This window comes from Sturnira hondurensis, unplaced genomic scaffold, assembly GCF_014824575.4.
Source record: "Sturnira hondurensis isolate 20B ecotype Veracruz unplaced genomic scaffold, ASM1482457v3 Scaffold0016663, whole genome shotgun sequence".
In the NCBI taxonomy this organism is placed as follows: Eukaryota; Metazoa; Chordata; class Mammalia; order Chiroptera; family Phyllostomidae; genus Sturnira; species Sturnira hondurensis.
Genome location: NW_028089294.1, coordinates 4,369,728 through 4,388,791, shown reverse-complemented (window position 1 = coordinate 4,388,791; position 19,064 = coordinate 4,369,728). Strand labels below are relative to the sequence as shown.

Here is a 19,064-nt window from a genome sequence, read left to right as displayed (position 1 = left end):
TGGCATATTTTGTTATGATATTTTCATCACAACAAAGAATAAAAATAAATCTACGAGCATTTTTGAATATCGCCATAATAAATACATACAGCCGTCATCGTGGGCCAGTATATCCTTGATCAACAGGGCAAACACTCTGCTAGCAGATGTAGTAAGGAATTATAATACAGGGGTGTGCAAAAGTAGATTAATAATAATATATAATATAATGATTAACAAATAAATAATAATACAAGAATAAACTGTGTTTTGTGCATTCATAATTGTAAACCTACATTTGCCCAGCCCAATATGTTAGTTTATAGTATAATCATTTATTTTGCTTAATTTGAGCAAACAAGCTATTTTATGTTAATTCAAGCAAAGCAGGAACTAAGTTCTATAAATTTAGAAAATAATGTTTCAGACATCATCAAGATTTCTTATTAAACTACTGTGACACAAAATTGTCTGGCCAATCACATTTAAGCCATTTTAATAAGCTCATGAACAGTTTTGCCTAACTGCAACAATATGATATGTGTATTGTAATAGTAAGGAAACTAATTTTATTTTCAGGGATTTAGTATAACTAATGTTTAAAAAGAGATAGCCAGGTTTAACATCTTTTTATTATGGTAAAATATATATAAAATTTATTACTCTTCCAAATGAAAAATAACTGTGTTTTAAGGAAAAAAGAAGTGAATTATTAAAATGTTTTCTAATATTAAAATTTGTGATTCCGTTGTACTGGAAATATTCGTGTTACTTTTACCCTCATAGCAAATGACAGCTAATAAAAAGTTAAAACAAAACAAAACACCCAGCCTCTTAAAACAGGGGATCAGACCACAGGAGACACTTTATTACAATTTATCTAAAGTCTGTGGAAATGTTCAATGTAGCTATAATTATTTTAGGAGCAGTCATTTTAAAGATAAACAATTCTAATAGCATTTGGCAATATTATTTTCTCAAGTTGCTGGGCTTTGTCCAACACAAGGAAATTATGTGTCAAATTAATTCCAGTCACAAAACACTCTGAGATTTGCAAGTTCATGAGGAGTGAAATGTTTTCCATGAATTCTTTAACCACTCAGCAACCTACTTTGGACCCAGGGCTACGGCTCCCCTTCTCTCTGTGCATAACCCTGACCTCTGCTTTCCCAAAAGCAGGCTCCACTGCCATGGACTTCAAGGAAGAGTGGGATTACAGAAGTCAGGTATTAAAGAAGTGGGTGGAAATATTTGGCTTAATACAGAAATCAGAATTTCCACAAGTGCAAAGGGCCCAGGTGTGAACCAGCAGCACAGGCTCCCTGGGCTCCTCCTGGCCCTGGCCTGCGTTTCTCGGCCACATCGCCCTGAGCGGCCCTGACAGCCAGGCAGCTTCACTCATTTTCTCTGTTACAGGAGGAAAAACAAAAAACTAGGCAGCAGGAAAATTTCATGTTTCTGAAAAATAATGTCATGGAGAAATGGTGGCTATTAAGTGAAAAGGCAAAATCTAAATGTGTGTATAAAACATGTTAAATCTATACAAAGTTCATCTACAAACACTGAAAACATGGAAAGAAATACTTTGACATGCTTACAGGGGTTATTTTTATGTGATCATGGGTGTTCTTTCTTCGTATTTTTCAGTATTTTTCTAAAGTTTCCATATGAGCACACATTAAAATCATATTTCTTTAAAAGAAAAAACATCGCTGGACAAATAAAGCTAACATTACCTGTAATCAGCTATGGGAAACACTCTCGTCCTGTTAATAAAAATAATTCCATACCCCAAAGATCTTAATGGCTGATACAGAATAAATAAATGTCAGGCCCTCTGTATTTGGTCCAGACAGCAACCATAGTTTGTGTTAAACCCTGACAAAAGAAAGACATTTCAAATTTAAATTTTTTTGTTTTCCTTGACTCACATGGGTTCCTGGGAACACTGAAAAATGTCACAATTTTCCACATCTGATTTGGCTAACATGTTGGAGATGATGTCAGGAAAACATCATCAAAGAGAAAGTGTGAGGTTTTCCCCAAAGTTCCGTTTCTTTAAGGTCAGCAAACAGATTTTCTCCCTCCTCCAACTTGTCCTCCCCTTTGCTGAAGCTTCAGCAGCATGAATGAGCGTTACACTCAAAGGCAGGCTTATAACATCCAGCTGAAGAAAAACCTCAGGGCTGAGTTAGCTCACACTAAGATAAGTACTGGAGAGAATTCGACTTTTCAAATTTATTTCTGCCAGGTGACTTCATTGTGCAAGTGTCATTTGACATATTTTTGTTTGTTTGTTTGCAGGCTTGCAAAATATGTTACTTGTTGGAATGCCCGCTCTCTCACTTCAGCTCAGGCCAGAACCTCAGTCCTTTTAAAATCTCTTTGAAAGCATTACCATTTAAGCCCATAGAAAGGAAGTGAGCGCAAGCCTTCCACAACATAAAACTGCCCCCAAATTCTGGCTCACAAAAGCCTACGCAGAGTCATCCAGTGGACACTGCTGGGTACGTACCAACACCTGTTCCTGGAGCTGCGCACTTACCTCAAGGTGTCACTTGTGATCGGTATGCTGATTAAGTCCAATAAAGAGGTTCCTCCACCTAGTTCCCAAAAGTGCGCGATATCTTTTGGCTGAGAAAGAAAAGTTTTTTTCCATATTAAATTTTTTCATTTTTTAATATTTTAAATACTTATTATACTTCATTAGCACCAGCCACTACTGGTTATGGACATAAAATAGCGTAGTCTTCCATCAACCCTTTCTTGGCAGCCAAAACTTTCCTCTTTCTTTATCCCTCAAAATGCACCAAAACATCTATTCCAAAGAACAAAGATGAAACATTAAGAATGTATATGTATCCGTAAATGCCCTAACTCTAGTCATGCCTTAACAGAAGACATAAACGGTGCCCCAGCTCTGTAAATATTGCACGTAGCAGACACTCAAATGTGATATACAAACAACTAGTTGAAAACATTTCACATTCTTCTTGAAAACAGTTTAAATTCTAGATAGAAATACAATAGTTGAACAGGAAAACATCCTGATTTAGGGAGGCAGAAGCTCGCAAAATAAATCAGACACACAGGTAAGGCACGAGGAGATGGGACAAGCAGACGGCAGTCCCAGCTGCAGGTCAGGATTACCTGAGCGAAATATAAGCGGAGGATTTGTGCCCGATGCCCCTGGGGAAGCTGATGGGCAGGCTCCCACTGGCAATACACGTGGCAGGTGGAGGAACAAGAAGAGACTAAACAACTGCTTCCCTTTCTATAGGATTCTTAAGTATTAGGGGTTAGGCAGCCAAGCAGCTCGGTCAAGGCCATGGCAACCTTAGACTGCTAGCTACCGGCATGTGTGCTTCTGCCCCAAGGCTGAGGAGCCTCTGGGACACCGACTCCGTGTCCCAACTGTTCAGCTCTATGAAGAGCTGACAAAGTGCTTCCCTTTAGAACACTTAAAGAACATCAAACTTGAGAAAGACATGAATCTTCTAGAATGAATATGGATAAGCTCAACCTGATAGCACAAAGTTTAGAGAAAAAAAATAGGTGAAAAAGAATCTCCTGCGTTTTTATGTACATGTTAACCATGAACTTGGAAGAAACAGATGGTTATTAAAGCAAGTTTTAGATGAATATACACATATATGTCAAGAATATGTATTTTATATCTACTATATATATATTCTTGACAAATCATCTCACAATCTCTAAAATTGTTATCTGAATCATTAATGTTTATAGGGAAAATAATTATTCATTGAAAAATCTCAGTCGATTTACAATTTGATGAAAGTTCTTACAGCTCTTAACCTTATGAAAGTTGTGTCAGAGTTTCCATTTCTAAGTTTATCACTCATGTCAAAATTCACACAAGCAACAAAAATGAAGTTTTCCTGCATCTCAATATATTATGTGTTTTCTTTTCAATTTCACAGTTTTAATAACCAGCTGTCATTGCTGAATCCAGGAAGAAGCATCAGGCAGTTTTAACTCTTGACACATTGTCTAATGATCATTTGGACTAAAAATTTGCCTGTGCTATGAGAGAAGTGGGACCACCTGTTCCATTCTTCTATACAGCTAACTTTATCTAAGAAATGGCCGGCCCTGGCTGGTGTGGCTCAGTCAGTTGGAACATTATCCCATACACAAAAGGGCTGGGGGTTCAAGTCCCATCAGGGCACAGACCTAGGTTGTGGGTTTGACCCCAGGTCAGGGTGTGTATGGGAGGCACCACGACCGCTGCTTCTCTCTGACACCCGTGCATCGCACTCTCTCTCTCCCCCTCATATCAACAAACATTAAAAAAAAATAGAGAAATGGCCTCTTTCATGTGAGGACTCCAAAAGAGAACTCAATTTAGGATTTTAAAAAATGCTCCTAATAGACACTCTCAACTATCCCTCTACCCTGAGTAATTTTTAATTTTCCTCTGAAGAGACACTAAAACAAGTGAAAGTAAGGATTATAATCAATGAGAACCTGTATTCTGAAATATTTTTACCAGCTTCAGGATATATTTGCTAGTAATTTGCATTTTGAGCAGTGTATTTTCATAAATATTCTGCAGGTTGAACATGTTTTTAGATTTTTTGTGGGGGAGACAGGAGGTAACATATATTATTCTCATTTGAAAGAAGAAAAAGTCACACCAACACAATTATTAAAACATGTCCCAAATCCTTAAAATGAAGTCACAAAGTAATCTTATTCTAGCATTAGGAGACATAACAGATGAGAAGGCTAACATATTTTCAGTTCCAGTTAGTTTCATATACACTGAGCTGCACTTGAAGTTTAAAAGTACATAGCTATGAAGTGTGCAGCTGGATACATTTATTGATTGCAGATAAGATGGAAAATGTAAAGTGAAGTCAGCCCATTGCTTCTCCGGCTGCGGATACAGCAACATCACTTAGAAAGACACGCACTGTGTTATGGCCTTTTGCTCTTCTTCCGTAGGTATATTCCAGGGCCAAGGTGGGTTTTGGTGGCTCATCCCTGTACAATAAAGACAGACATCATTGCCACTATTTTCTTAAGCTATCTTCTTACCTGATTCATTTTTGCTTCTTCTCAAAACTTTCATCTATTAGTGAAGAAGTTACCTTCCATAGTAACATTGACGTAAAATGATTTAAAAATCATATAAAAATCAACAAGCCTTCAAAAAACCATCTTAATGGATTTCTGTGGCAGCTGCAGGGGTGAATAACGGCACTTGCATGGCCCAGAGAGACCCTGTCGGGGCCGAGGAAGACAGCAGCGGGGAGACCGTGCTGATGGCTGTGTTAGGGCACAGGCCTTCCGCATCCAGGCCACGTGACATGAGGTTTCTGCTCAGCCTTGTATGGGAGTGGGGAACCTAGTGACCAGCAATTTAATGAAGACGTCAGGGGAGACTTAACACAGTTTTGTCTCTTAAATCACAGCTCAAACACAACATCACTTATCTAGTGAGAGCTACACACAAATGACATGAGTAACCCTAAAATCGACAAATAATCTGAAAAATATTACAGTGATTTGATGAATTATTTACACTACAACTTACACTGTTTGGTAAGCAGTTTTATGATATATTTATATATGATATACAAAAAAGTACTGTATGATATACTTATTTCTTTTTTATTGTAGTCCAGACACACAAAAGAAATGGACAACCTTAGCCATCTCTAAGTGCACAGTTCAGTGACGTTAAGCATATTCACACTGTTGTGCAGCCAAACATCGGAACTTTTCATCTCAAAAAAACCGAAACCCCAAACCCATTACACAACTCCCCACTTTCTCCCCTCATCCAGCCCCTGGTAAGCACCATTCTATTTTCTATAATCCCGACTCCTCTAAATACCTCATATAGTGCATTATACAGCATTTGTTTTTCTGTGACTATTTCATTTAGCACCTGTCCTCCAGCTTCATTCATGCTGTAGATGTGATAGAATTTTGCTCCTTTTTAAGGCTGAATAAAATTTGTGTTTATCTATTTTTAATTTTCAAAGCAAAAAATTATTTTTAATTTGTGCTTTATATATTTATGTTTATTGCATATTTTATATATTATCCCTGCATGTATCTTTCATACATATATAGAATGATGTTTGGTTTTACTTCCTGAAAAGTAAAAATTTCCTTTATGAGCCCTGGCTGGTGTGGCTCAGCAGATTGAGCGCCAGCCTGTGGACAAAGGGTCACTGGTTCAGTTCCCAGCCAGGGCACATGCCTGGGGTGTGGGCCAGATCCCCCGGTTGGGGGTGTGTGAGGTAACTTACACATAATATTTCTCTCCTCTTTCTCCCTCCCTTCCCCTCTCTCTAAAAATAAATAAATAAAATCTTTAAAAATTTTTTCCTTTATGAAAAAATGCTGCTTTTAAGACAAAATTTATAAACTCTGATATTTAACCTACAATTTGAAGAATTGTCCTTTTTCTTAGTAGGCTATCAAGAAACCAAAATTCCTAATTATCAGTTCAATTTAGTAGTTCCTCCCGGGCTGAGGCTGTGCTGGGTGACCCATTTGCGGTGGGAAGTGTGCCTGGCCCGAGAAGGGTCGTGACTCCTGGGGTGGGAGGACGATGCAGGTGCCACAGTGGGTGTTTCTTCCAAAAAACAATTTTGCTGATAAAAAGTTATACAAAACCAGGATTCTTTTATTAATATTCTTTAATAATATTTAAAGATAAAGTATTTAAATAATATTTAAAGATAAAGTATTCTTTAATAATATTTTTTCAAATGAATGATGTTTCTTTAATGTGATCTTTAGACCAAGTTCCATCTCTTGATGTTTTTGGAAAAGTTGTAAGAAAGGCATTGGAATAAAAGAACAGAGAAATATCTTCCAGAATGGGTTGAGACTTTCCTTACCAACTTTCTGCAACACCTGCCCATTATAGCACTAAATCTTAATCTGATGTCATGCTTCTACAGCACAGAAGGTTAAGAAGTATATGTGAGAAATGATAAAATGAACACTTTGAGGACCAACATTGTGCTTCAAAATTGTACCCATGAATAATTGAAAGGTTATGACTAACATTCAAATAATCAAGGAGTAGGTAGAATAAAAATAAATTTAAAAAAAATATTTATTTATGTATCTTTAGAGGGGAAGGGAAGGAGAGAGGAAGAGAAACATCAATGTATGGTTGCTTCTCGTGCATCCCTTGCTGGGAACTGGCCCCTGCCGGGAACTGGCCTCCAACCCAGGCATGTGCCCTGACTGGGAATCGAACCGCGATCGTCTGGTTCGCAGGCCCGCACTCAATCCACTGAGCTACACTAGCCAGGGTGAATAAAAATAATTTAACTATCATAGAAGCATAGCCAAAAAGAAAGGAAGTACTAGCAAAGGCTGTCTAGTCCCATTGATTTCTCCAATAGGAAAATCCGGTAGTGATATTATAGAATTTTTTGTTTGTTGGTTGGTTGGTTTTATATTAAAGAATCTCTTAAAGGCCATACTAAAGACTCATTAAAAATTAAATTATTTTGTTTGGTCTTCAAAGTTGTTCTCCCTCCATATGTCTTTTAGCATCTAACGTGCCCTATGCACCCAGAATAAGCAAAAAAACATGATCTAAAGTTTAACATAACACATACCTGTCAAGACACCTTAGAATAATAGTAGTCTTTCCCTAGAAATTGAAAAAAGCAATATTGTGTTAATGTCACCCATATGTAAAATTTTACAATTGTTCATAGCTGTGCCCAAAATAGCTTTTTAATCACTTGAATGATAAATTACCTGGAAACTAGATACTTTCAGAATTGTTCCTAAGTTTGATAAGTAGAAAAAGTTAACTGTCAACTTCCCCTCACAGTGTAACAACACTGCTATTATTATAATTATAAAGCCCTTCAGATGACAAATAGGAGCAAATCACACCTCCCTCTCGTGGTCAACTTGGCAGCTGTCTTACACGTTCGCTCTGCTCGTCAGTGCTAATTACTGGTTAAGCAGATGATTAGTGTCTCCTAAAACATCTGAATTCTAACTGTTGAAGCAGAAATAAAGACAAAAGATAACATACAAATAAAGAACACATTGCCAATATTTTCAAAGTAAGCAATCCAGTTGCTGGGTTGAGTATTTTTGTGTTTTAATTCTAGAGGATATACTTATTCTAATCATTTTTTAGGACCACACACATAAATTATTTTATTAAGAGTAATCAAAAATACAAACAGACTATAAAAAAGGGCCCAATCTAATCAAATGAGGAACACAAACAACAGCACGGATGAAAGACGGATCTCAAGCTCAACCTCAGCGAACAGGGTGATGGGCACCTAAATTTTTCTGCAAGATAACAAAAGCTTGGCATCTGGAAAAAGAGAAGCTGGCAGACCTGCTCCTGTCTATTGTTGTTAAACAAAACCAGAAAAATTCTGTCCCATCCTGAGAACTGCACATTAGAATTTTAGTTGAGAGTTACTAAGACCCTGACAGAGAATCCATGACTGATATGAAGTCCCTGACCCAGAAAACACGGCTGAATGAAACGAAGATAAAGCTCCAACAGACACTCAGAGAGATACAGTGGTTGCCATGAACTATTTGAAGGGCAACTTTACAATATGTGAAGATTTAATAAGTAGAAGAGGAATAAGGTTTATTCCTATAGTTTTACAGGTAAGAATTAGGATCTGGGGTGGAAGTTAACAATGAAACAAAGGAAGTTTTCTACTAACTATGAATTAACAAATACTGACACAGGCTGCAGTTGTGGAAGACATAATTCAAACCTAGCCTTCATTTGTTCCTCTAATTTGTGACTAAAATCAACCAGCTCTGTGAGCACCCTGATCACAGTTAGCACAATCACTGACTGCAGTGGCCCTTCCCCTTTCTGGGAGGTGCTTGTATGCTGGGAAAAACCTAATTTTCCAGAAAAATGTACTGATGCACAATCATACACAATTTCGCATACATTTCTAGGGACTTCGCTGGCCCCAAGAAGTACCTCCACGGTCCCCAGGTAAGAATCCTTATTGTAGAAGACTAGAATAGCTCCAAGTTTCCTTCAGTTTCTGTGACCCTAGTTAAGATAAGTGAAGGTTAAATGTATCATACCCTCCTACATAGTTCATGTTTCTATTATCTCCATGTCCATTTCAGTTGTACCAGTGACCTATGAATGTGACCATCACATTGGCATTTATGGTACCTCTGTGCAAATGGGGAAGAGATGACCCCTTGGGGCAGTCTAATTAGAAACAAGTGCCCCTTCCTCCAAGCTGCTGTGGCCCACCGCACGACTGCTGCTCAGGCTGATGTAAGTACCTGCTCACCCTTGAGTAGGACACCCTCACATGGGGCACAACCGGCTCCAACGTAACCAGCAGGCTGGAGATTCATTATAGGGTTAGAGTGGTGGCATCCACATTTTTATCAAGGTATTAATATAAATTTTACTACTGGTTGTTATCACAATAATTGAAAAAAAAGTTGGAAAAAAAGTATTACCCCATTTTTACTGCCAATGAAGAAAACAGACTTTTCTCCAGTTTCCACGCCATCACCTTCATTTCCATTACTTCCCCGTTTTTCCACTTCAGCTTTTGCAATTTCCCAGAGAGTTTCACTAAGTGAGAGGCAGAAAAACAAAATTCGGAGAAGCAAGAAGACTCCTTTTCAACATTTATTTCCAGCTCAGAGAAATTTTCTTTCAGTCAAATTTTTAAAACCAATTGACATTATTTTCTGGGGGACAATGAACTGGTACAGCGTCTGAGGACCAGCCATTTTCTTTGTGCTGTTTCATCAAAGAAAGCTGAAAATGATATGCAGAGCCTTCATCGGCAGGACTTGAAGGTTTCTTATTCTGGGCCTCCCAGTCAAGTTTGAAAGCTGGATGCGTTAGATTCTGACAGACATGTGAATGAACAACTTTGGCATGTGTACAACTTGAGAAGCAACATCTAGGAAAATGGGGGGATGTGGAAACCAGTGTCCCAAATAATCTCGGCTCCCTCAGCTATTTCTATTTTTTAAAATTTATATTTTTGGCTCAAGATTCCCCTATTTCCCCCCTATTTTTAGTAGAGAAAATATAAAGAAAAAAGTCACCCCAAATCACATTTTGAAAATCATTCTTTCATTCCTATCTCTGCACGCATATATAATTTTACATAAATAAGATTATATCCTTTCTAACTTAAAGCCTACATGAAAAATGGAGTATTGAACTAAAAAAATATGAGTAAGATCTGATGTGTTGTAAGCCTAAATCTGCTACTTTCTATGTATGCCATAGAAACTTGGACAAATTTCTAACTTCTCTGGGTCCTTCATTCCTTCAACAAGTATTTATTGGGCACCTAATATATGCAAGCTTCTACACTAGTCCCCAGGCTCACCTCTGTTTCTTTATCTTCAAAATGCCAAGGGAAAAAAAGAATACTAACTTCATAAGATTGTCATGATTGATTATTAAAATGTATCATTTAGTTTAGGGCTTGGCCTATATATAATTACCTAAAATAATTGAGCGCTTATAATAATTTTTATTCAAGAACAAAAGGTGAAGAAAGGGGCTATAGAAAACGAAAATTGATGTCTCTAAATATGTGCACTAAAATCCACAAACTTTAGTCGGCGAGCCCCCAGGAACTCAGTCCAGGCCTGTGCGCTCTTTATTTACATACGTGGTTAGCTGCTGTCCAAGTTCTTGAAGAGAGGAGACAATGAGGTGCTACAAGCAGTTATGCCACGGGTGGAAATTTATGCCTAGAGCTAAAAGTTTATAATTGCAATCAATTATACAGTAATGCGAAGCTGACAATTTTTTTGCACTAAGAGTCATAGGCTCCTTAGAGATCACACCGCCGATACACAGGGTGAGAAAACCCGATTTCCCCTGGACTTCAGGAACCCTCTCTCCCCTTTGTTCCTGTAAGTTGTTCAGAGAAAGTTTAGGTATGGCCTTGGGATCAGGTAATTAAAATTGGCATCATAGATTTAAAGAGCTAAGATGTATTAGATGTCAATATCCCCTCCTCCACCACTGTCTTTTAAACATGATCTTACACTTTCCAGTGCTCTCGCAAGTTCCCCCTCGTTTACTCCTGTTGTGAACTTCTGCACCGGGAGGGGAGGTCTCTAAGGAAGTGGCTTCGTTGTCTAGTTCACTGCCTGAACCCCTGCTCCATTCCCTGGCCTGCAAGAAACTTTTCTTGAATAAGTGAATGGTTGGAGTTGAACGCTGTTTCAAAATCTCTTCCTACTATGGGAATTTTTCTACCCACTTTCGTCAGAATCAGCAAGCGCTAGAAGGGTAGTTCCTACGTGTCTTTGACAGGGGTTGCAAGCAGGAAAGACCTCCAGTTTTCTTCCACCAACTGGCCTCGCGTGGGCTCTTCTCCCGCAATATACCCCCAGCGGCCTCTCCCTCCCTCCCCTTTCCACGCTAGGGTTGGAAGGAGGGGAGACTATTGAGAGAGCGTAAGCCCTGAGCAAGCAAAGATGCGGGGATACCTGGGCATCGTGGCTCTGCAGTCTCCGCGTCCGAGATCCGCGCAGGGGCCAGTTTAGAGTTACACCGAAAGCTCAGACCTGGTCCGTGGAACCTGGGCTCTTCGGTTGCCATGGGAGCAACGTCACAGGCTTGGTTGCGTGTGGAAGAAGGGCTTTATGGGATATGTAGTTCTCAGAGTTTTTTCAAGTCTCAAGCTCTGCTTCATCCCCCCAGAATGTGAGTGGAGTGGAGTGATATGGTAACAAACCTTTTGACTGAAAATCGCTCGACTGCAAATGTTCTTTTATTTAAAAAAATTCTACTGAGTAGAGAATATATGCCAATATTCTTCTGGTCTCGCTCGCTCGCTCTCTCTCTCACTCTTTCTCTCCCTCCTGCCTCCCCCGTTTACTTTTGTCTCCCCATAGCGATAATTTGGAAATGGAGAGTGAGGCAATCTCCTGAGCTGTTTCCTAGTGATTTACTAAAGGCAAAGAATATTATGATTTTAGTATTTCCCAGCTCTCTGCTGGTTTAGTTATTGCAGATTTTATGTAACAGCACATCATTTATTAATATTAGTAGAGAAAAATGCATCTCCACAATACTTCGCTTACTTTACCTCCAAATCAATAACGAATACTAAGTTATAACCATGTGCAAAACTGTGCTACACAGAGTAAGATGAAGAGATGAGACAGAAAAGATTCTTGCCCTTGAGAAAAACAATGCTAATCATAATAACCCAAAGGAAGCCAGTGATATAAACTATGGCAGGGAGGTATCAAATATTACATAAGAACAAGTGACTAAAAGCCCAATGGTGAAATGTTCATGGCAGTGACGGTATTTGCTCTGTCTCGAATGCTGAGTGGATCCAGGCTTTCCAGCTCATGATGTCTTGGATATTTGAGAGAAATATTCTTCCCGCACCCCTTCTGCCTGCTGGCTTGGTTTCCGCGGTGTAATGTCCAGGAACATGGCCTTTAGAGTGAGATAGATGTGATATAAATCCTGACTCGGCCACACTGGCTAAGTTGCCACATTGCCACAAGGGGTAAATTACTCAGTTTCTCTGAGCCTTAATCTCCAATCTTGTAGAGCAAGGGAAAATGGTGAGTTTATAATTTTATATGTATGTAATATATATAAAAACATAAAATGTTATACAATATATGCTATATAAATATATACAAACATAATATATATATATATAAACATATGCCTGACATTGTAAGTGCATAAAGCTTGTTATTTTCATGTGTTACGCTGCTGATCAGCAACTTTGAACAAGGAAACAAAAGAATCACATTCTCAGACATGAAGCAGGTGGTTGGGAGGGAGAACAAAAAGGCAATCACTTCAGATAAAATCTTCCAGGACAAAATCCTCTTAACACCTAGGTGCATTCCGGAGACAGAAGACTCAAAGAAGCAATGTAATGGAAGTGGAGTTCAATGGGGAAAGGATGATGGCAAAGGAGATCGATCCATCTATCCTTGAATCAGTATCTATTAGCATATCCTATGGTGAGCCAGCCTATAAGCTCACAAACTAATGTAGAACTTTGGAATCCCTCTGCATGTTAGTTAGGAAGTCCTACTGATATGGATACTAATCATAGCTAACATTTTGCCAAGTGCTTGCTGCGTACTAGTCACAGGACTGGAATTTTAAAGGTATAATCGTTTGGGTAACTGGTAGGGAGGAAAGTGAAGATTATCTGGCTGAGCCCTGCTCACCAACATCGAGTCAGTTGATTAAGCTGATCTGATTGAGAATTGATTTCCCCTTTCTGTTCTTACGCCTCCTGAGGTTTTATATTTGGATGAAGTGGTATTTCTTGGTAGTTGAAAATTGTTCCTAAGGTACGAATATACAAAATTGGAACCCCCCTACTAGGTCACCCCAAGAAGACTCAAGATTTGAGTCTTTGATGGAGGGGGAGAGAATTTTACACTGCTTGCTGGATGGAATGAGCAACAGTGCAGAACAATAAAGAAGTGTGCAGAATGACATTTGCTGATCACCCCACACTGTGAATAGTTTGAGGTGGAAATCTATGAAGTTCCAATGGGGCTAGGATGGGAGAGCACACTGGATGAGTAGATTAGACTACAGTGAAGGATCTTGCAGTCTGGATTTTTCTGTGTTGATTGTAAGAAACCAAAAAAGATTTTAAATAGAGGTGTGCTATGATTGATTAGACCTGAATTTCAATGAGACAATTTGTTGCAGCTATGTGAAGGATATTTTGCAGCCTGAAGTCCATATGGAGGCAATTAACAATAGCCCAGAAAGTGACAGAGTTTTTACATTTTCTCGCCTGTTTACAAAGTTACATAAGCTTATTGTAGAAAAAACAGTGCACAGAAGAAATGGAGAGGGTAAATACGCAAATCCCAGAAGTAATAAGTATTAAATATTTTGGTGTATTTCATTCTAATCTTTTTTTCTTATAGAGTTGAAATTTTACTGTAAAGTTAATGAACACTCTGGTTTGAACATGTATTTCCTCATGTCAATTAAAAAAAACATGGTAATGTAACTTTTATAGCTGCATGATACTTCACGATGTAGATCTTTTAAAAACAATAGTCTTAAGTATTCTCCTAACATTGAGAGTTTGAAGTGGTTCCGAGTAAACACCTAATGTGACTTGGTCTCATCAGGGCCCTTCTCTAGGAGTTTTCAAACTAGAAATGGGAAAATCAGGTCATTCCCCCTCTGGAGGAGACTGGCATATTTTCTCCCAAATGAAGAAGGTATTTTGTAGTGAGAACAAGAAGAGTGATGTTCTCAGACACAGAGTCGTATGAAGAGAACGAGTTGGCACATGCCGCGTGGTTCGTTGTCCCCGAGGCTCATCTGTGTCTTCATCTTTCTTCTGACCTGGTTGTCCTGTGCTCTCTCTCTCAGAGTCTGAGACATCCTAGTATCTGTGCGGTGAATTTTTTTCTTGTTTGTCTGTTAGTTTGAGATGAATTTGGGAATTTACAGCAAAAAAAGAGTGCTGTCTGTTAATACAATAATTGCTAGACAGCAGAAAGTGGGGCTTGGGGAAAGGGAGAAAAGTCAGTGTTTCTCTCTCTTGGGTGACTGATGACTTGATGACCCTGTTAACCTATTATTGTTGGGGGCCCAGAGGAGGAGAACCAGGTTTAGAGGTCATGGTGAGTTTCAGACACCATCCAACAGACAGACCATGTGGAGTCCATTGCATGTGGCACTTAGGAGGTCAGTGGCAACGTATTTAAAGAGGTTTCAGTAGGTCAGTGGGACCTTCCATCAGCATTGATGGTATCACATCCCAGGGGGAAAATAATCTTATAATCTATGCATTATCCAGAAGTTGATAACTGTCCTTAATGCTCCTTCCCGCCTCCGACAGCCCTTGGCAACCACCTTCCTACTTCCTGTTTCTGTGATGTTGGCTAGTTCAAGTATTTTGTATGAATGGAATCAGTGTGTTTGACTTTTGGGGACTAACTTATTTTGCTTAGCATGATGTCCTTGGGGTTCATCCATGTTGTAGCATGTGACAGGATTTCCTACTTCCTTTTTAAAAACTTGTTTCAAGATGAAATTCTTTATTTTTATAAATCACGCATTAATAGGATTTCCTTAAGGCTGCATAATAGTTCATTGAATGTACGTACCAGATTTTCTTTATCCATTTATCTGTTGATGGACTTTTGTGTGGCTTCTACCTCCTGGCTTTTGTGAATAATGCTGTGATGAACATGGATGTGTACATATCTCTTTGAGGCCTTGCTTTGACTTATTTTGGGTATGTACCCAGAAACAGGATTGCTGGGTCACATAGTAATTCTATTTTTAATTTTCTGAGGAACGTCCGTATTGTTTTCCATTATGGCTCTACCACTTTATATTCCCACCAACAGTAAGTACGTGGGGGTTCCAACTTCTCTGCATCCTCATCAACACTTAACTATTTTCTGTTTTGATAGTGGCCATCCTGATGGGTGTTAGCTGATATCTCATCAGGGCTTTGCTTTGCATTTCCCTAATGATCAGTGATGTTAAGCATCTTTTCCTGTGCTTACTGGCCACTGGTATATCTTCTTTGGAGAAGTCTATTCAAGTCCTTTGTCCATTTTAAAATCAGGTTCTTTTTGGTTTTTGTTGTTGAATTATAACTATTCTGAGTATTAACCCATCATCAGATATAAGACTTGTAATTCTTTTCTCTCATTCTGCAGGTTAGCTTTTCACTGTTTTTTTTTTTTAATGTGCATACATTTTTAAGTTTGGTATAGTCCACGGTCTATATTTTATTGCTTGTGCTTTAGAAGAGTCATCTGATTTTAATGAAGTCACCAATATAACCTAGCAACAGCTCCTTCAAGAAGAAATACCACCCCCTTCCATGTCTCCCCCCTACAACGATTAGAAGATTATATAGCAAAGTGCTAGAAGGAAGGGCACTCTATATTCAAGTACTGCGGTGCACATTTGGGTCTTGTTTTGGAGTTATTTGGTCACAGCCATCACCCTCGTAAGAGTTTTTGCTTCTTGCCTATTAATGGAACCCAAAATACTTAGAGCATACCATGAAGGTTTTTGGATTGATGTCGACTATACATACGCCTCCAGAATCATTGTGACTGAGTTTAATTCAGGCAACATTAGAGTGTGGAGCAAGTGTGTATCTCATCTCTTCACCCCAGCCTCCACCCAGGCCCACCCCACTCTTCACTGTAGGACTGACCTTCCTGCTTAAACGCAGAGGAAAAGCCTGAGTCTCCGTCCTGCTGAAATACTGATGACTCTTACTTCATCCAAAATATCTTTGGTGAACTCTACATTCCTTTGGAGTTTAAAGTTACTCAGGTAGCAGTAAAATCCTTTTCTTCTATTAAAGAAAAAAGAATGGGGAAAATGCGAGAGGAGAGCAATTTTAACACGAACTATTTTGCAGAGAAAACTTTCCATTCTGTTATTCTTGCCCCTCATTTCCCCCATTCCAGCCCCCACCAATCCTGGAGCCCAGAGACCCTGCACTAAGGGATTGCAAATTCCATGGCAGCTAGCAGGGCGAGGGGGAAGGTACAGGGTGAGATGTATTCTTGGCATCCCAGGAACACTGGAGGGCTTTTTCTAGAGAAATATGGTTATCCATGGTGGTTAATACTTCAGTACATTATGGGTTAAACGTGTTGTTCCAGGAAACTGATCACCATGGTTTTCTTTTTTATTATTTAAAAATTTTCCAAACAACCAACTAATAAATACAATTTTGGAACAAAGACTCTTTATAAGTTGTGACTAACTTTTCTTGTCATTGAGAGTTAAATTCATTTCCAAGCAAAAGAAACAAAAAACCCCACCCCAAAACAAGAGAAATTCATTTCCAAGCTATGGCTGTAAATTACTTTAAGGACACACAGACACAGACACACACACACACACACACACACACACACACAATCCAGAACCATTTAAAATACATTTTTAGAACACGGTCTATTTAACTCATCCGTATGAAATAGGCTCCCTTAAGGAGCTCCATTATGAAATCATGGGAGAACCCCATGATTTATACATATTATATATGTGTCAATATGCATACAGATGTATTAAAATAACAGTTTCCCCAAAGAGCTTCCTTTTCTATGGATAAAACAAAGCAACACTGAAGACAAAGCATGAATGCAGAGAAAGAGGCAATAACTACCATCTTCACTAGTAGTGCACCTCAGCTTTGACAATGAAAACATTAGGTATCTCTTGAAGATTATTCAAAGGATAATGCTCAAAATGGGTTTTGTAAATCATTTATTATGATTGAAAGGGAAGAAAATGATAGGAGACAAATATTACAATTAAACATGTAACATTATTCTCTTGTAGCCAATCATAATAACATACTTTGAATTTTTTTAATGTCTCTATAAGTAATTTCCCAGAAAATAAAATTTTCACATCAGTTCCAGAAAACTGATTTACTTCTATCAAAATATTTTATCTGTCATATCAAACATTAATGCTGAGTCTAGGGTACTACAGTTTAAGCTAAGCCCTCACAACTTGTTCAAATTAGATTTTGGGGTGCTTACCAAATGGTGAACCAACTATTGCCTGAGAAAAAAGTTATCACACATATTTAACAGCCCTACCAAGCCTCTGGCTCACCAGCTAATGATTTCTAAATGGTTTTCTGGGAATTTAGAAACTCTGCTGAAACTCAGCCAGAAAGTCTCCTGAGACTCATCCCAAACTGGTAACCAGTTTATTCTGCTTACACAATAAGTGGTTGTGGGTCAAAAGATTTAGGGAAAATAGTAAATCGAAATAGATCATATTTCTATGGGTTTTTTGTTGTTGTTGTTGTCATTACCAATAAAGCAACATCTTACTTGAGTAGTGCATTTCTTGGCTCCACCCTTCCCATGATGCTAATTTGTAACAGGCTTGGTGTGGGAACAGGGTGTTGCCACGGGGAAAAGCTGAAAAGAAGAAAACATGAAGGTTCTGCCAACAAATCCACGCAGCAGCTAACATTTGTTTTCCAAATTGGTTAAAATAAAATACCATACACAAAGTGATAAATAGAGGTCCAAAAAATAAATACACATATTCTACACATAAATAAAATTAAGTATACGAATGATTACCATTGCAATTAAACATTTTATAATTTTCATGTCTTATCACAGTTTCATGTTTATCATGAATGTCAATTACTTTGTTCTGGCACATACTAGAATGTACTGACCACTTATGTAACCTAGTAAAGTAGTATATTTCTCGGCTCTTTCAACTAAAATTTTACCTCCTTTGAGAGAAATATTAGTTTCTTTTTTCTTTTAAATATATTTCTGGGAATTTATTTTTGAAGGACAATGAAAAAGAACTGTATGAGGCAAAGTTTTAAGAACTGTCTGTGTTTTCCAAGGCATTGTTATTTAACAAAGCAAGGTCAAGAGGACCCAGCACCAAATGCAATGAAACGGGGGCAACATTCCAGTGCACTCAGGCTGTGCTGGCAACCAGGGAATATCAGAAATCACTGTCCTGTTTTTTTTTTAAGATTTTATTTATTTATCTTTAGAGGGGAAGGGAAGGAGAGAAGGAGAGAAAATCAATGTATGGTTGCCTCTTGTGAGTCCCCTGCTGGGAACTGGCCTGCAACCCAGGCATGTGCCCTGACTGGGAATCGAACCGCGATCATGTGGTTCCCAGGCCGGCGCTCAATCCACTGAGCTACACCAGCCAGGGCAGAAATCACTGTCCTGTTTTAAATTTTACACTCCAGTGACCTGAAAAGGTGACAGGTTACGCTTACTGATACCACATAGGAGGTTCTTTTCCCTAACTCCCATTTTTTCACACAATGATTATGAGGGCCGGAAGATTTACTGTGCGTGCTCTAAAAATGTGCATGAAACACCACCAGCAGCTGTTTCTCATACTGGGTTCTCTCTTTCTTTCCAAACACATTAATTAAAATACATTTAATTACAGTACTTCGTTTTTTGGCAGTGAGTATTTCCAAATAGTCTATTGGTTTGCCAAGTGAGAGTTTAGAATCTCCCTTTGTAAAGACTGCCAAAATATTAAAAACATCCATATTGCATGATGTCTC

At 38.5% G+C, this 19,064-nt stretch overlaps 1 protein-coding gene across 1 annotated transcript in view; it reads right to left on the bottom strand.

Moving 5' to 3' along the window:
• The window catches only part of DYNC2LI1 (dynein cytoplasmic 2 light intermediate chain 1), a 33,061-nt gene extending 21,470 nt beyond the window's left edge, over positions 1–11,591 (bottom strand). Inside the window, exons 1-5 of the mRNA XM_037066661.1 lie at positions 11,476–11,591; positions 9,466–9,583; positions 7,599–7,633; positions 4,920–4,989; positions 2,525–2,613 (exon numbers count right to left, since the gene is read on the bottom strand). Coding sequence (XP_036922556.1) covers positions 2,525–2,613; positions 4,920–4,989; positions 7,599–7,633; positions 9,466–9,583; positions 11,476–11,483 — 320 coding nt within the window. The 5' untranslated portion in view covers positions 11,484–11,591. The remainder of the gene's footprint in view (positions 1–2,524; positions 2,614–4,919; positions 4,990–7,598; positions 7,634–9,465; positions 9,584–11,475) is intronic.
• Positions 11,592–19,064: the final 7,473 nt, after the last annotated feature.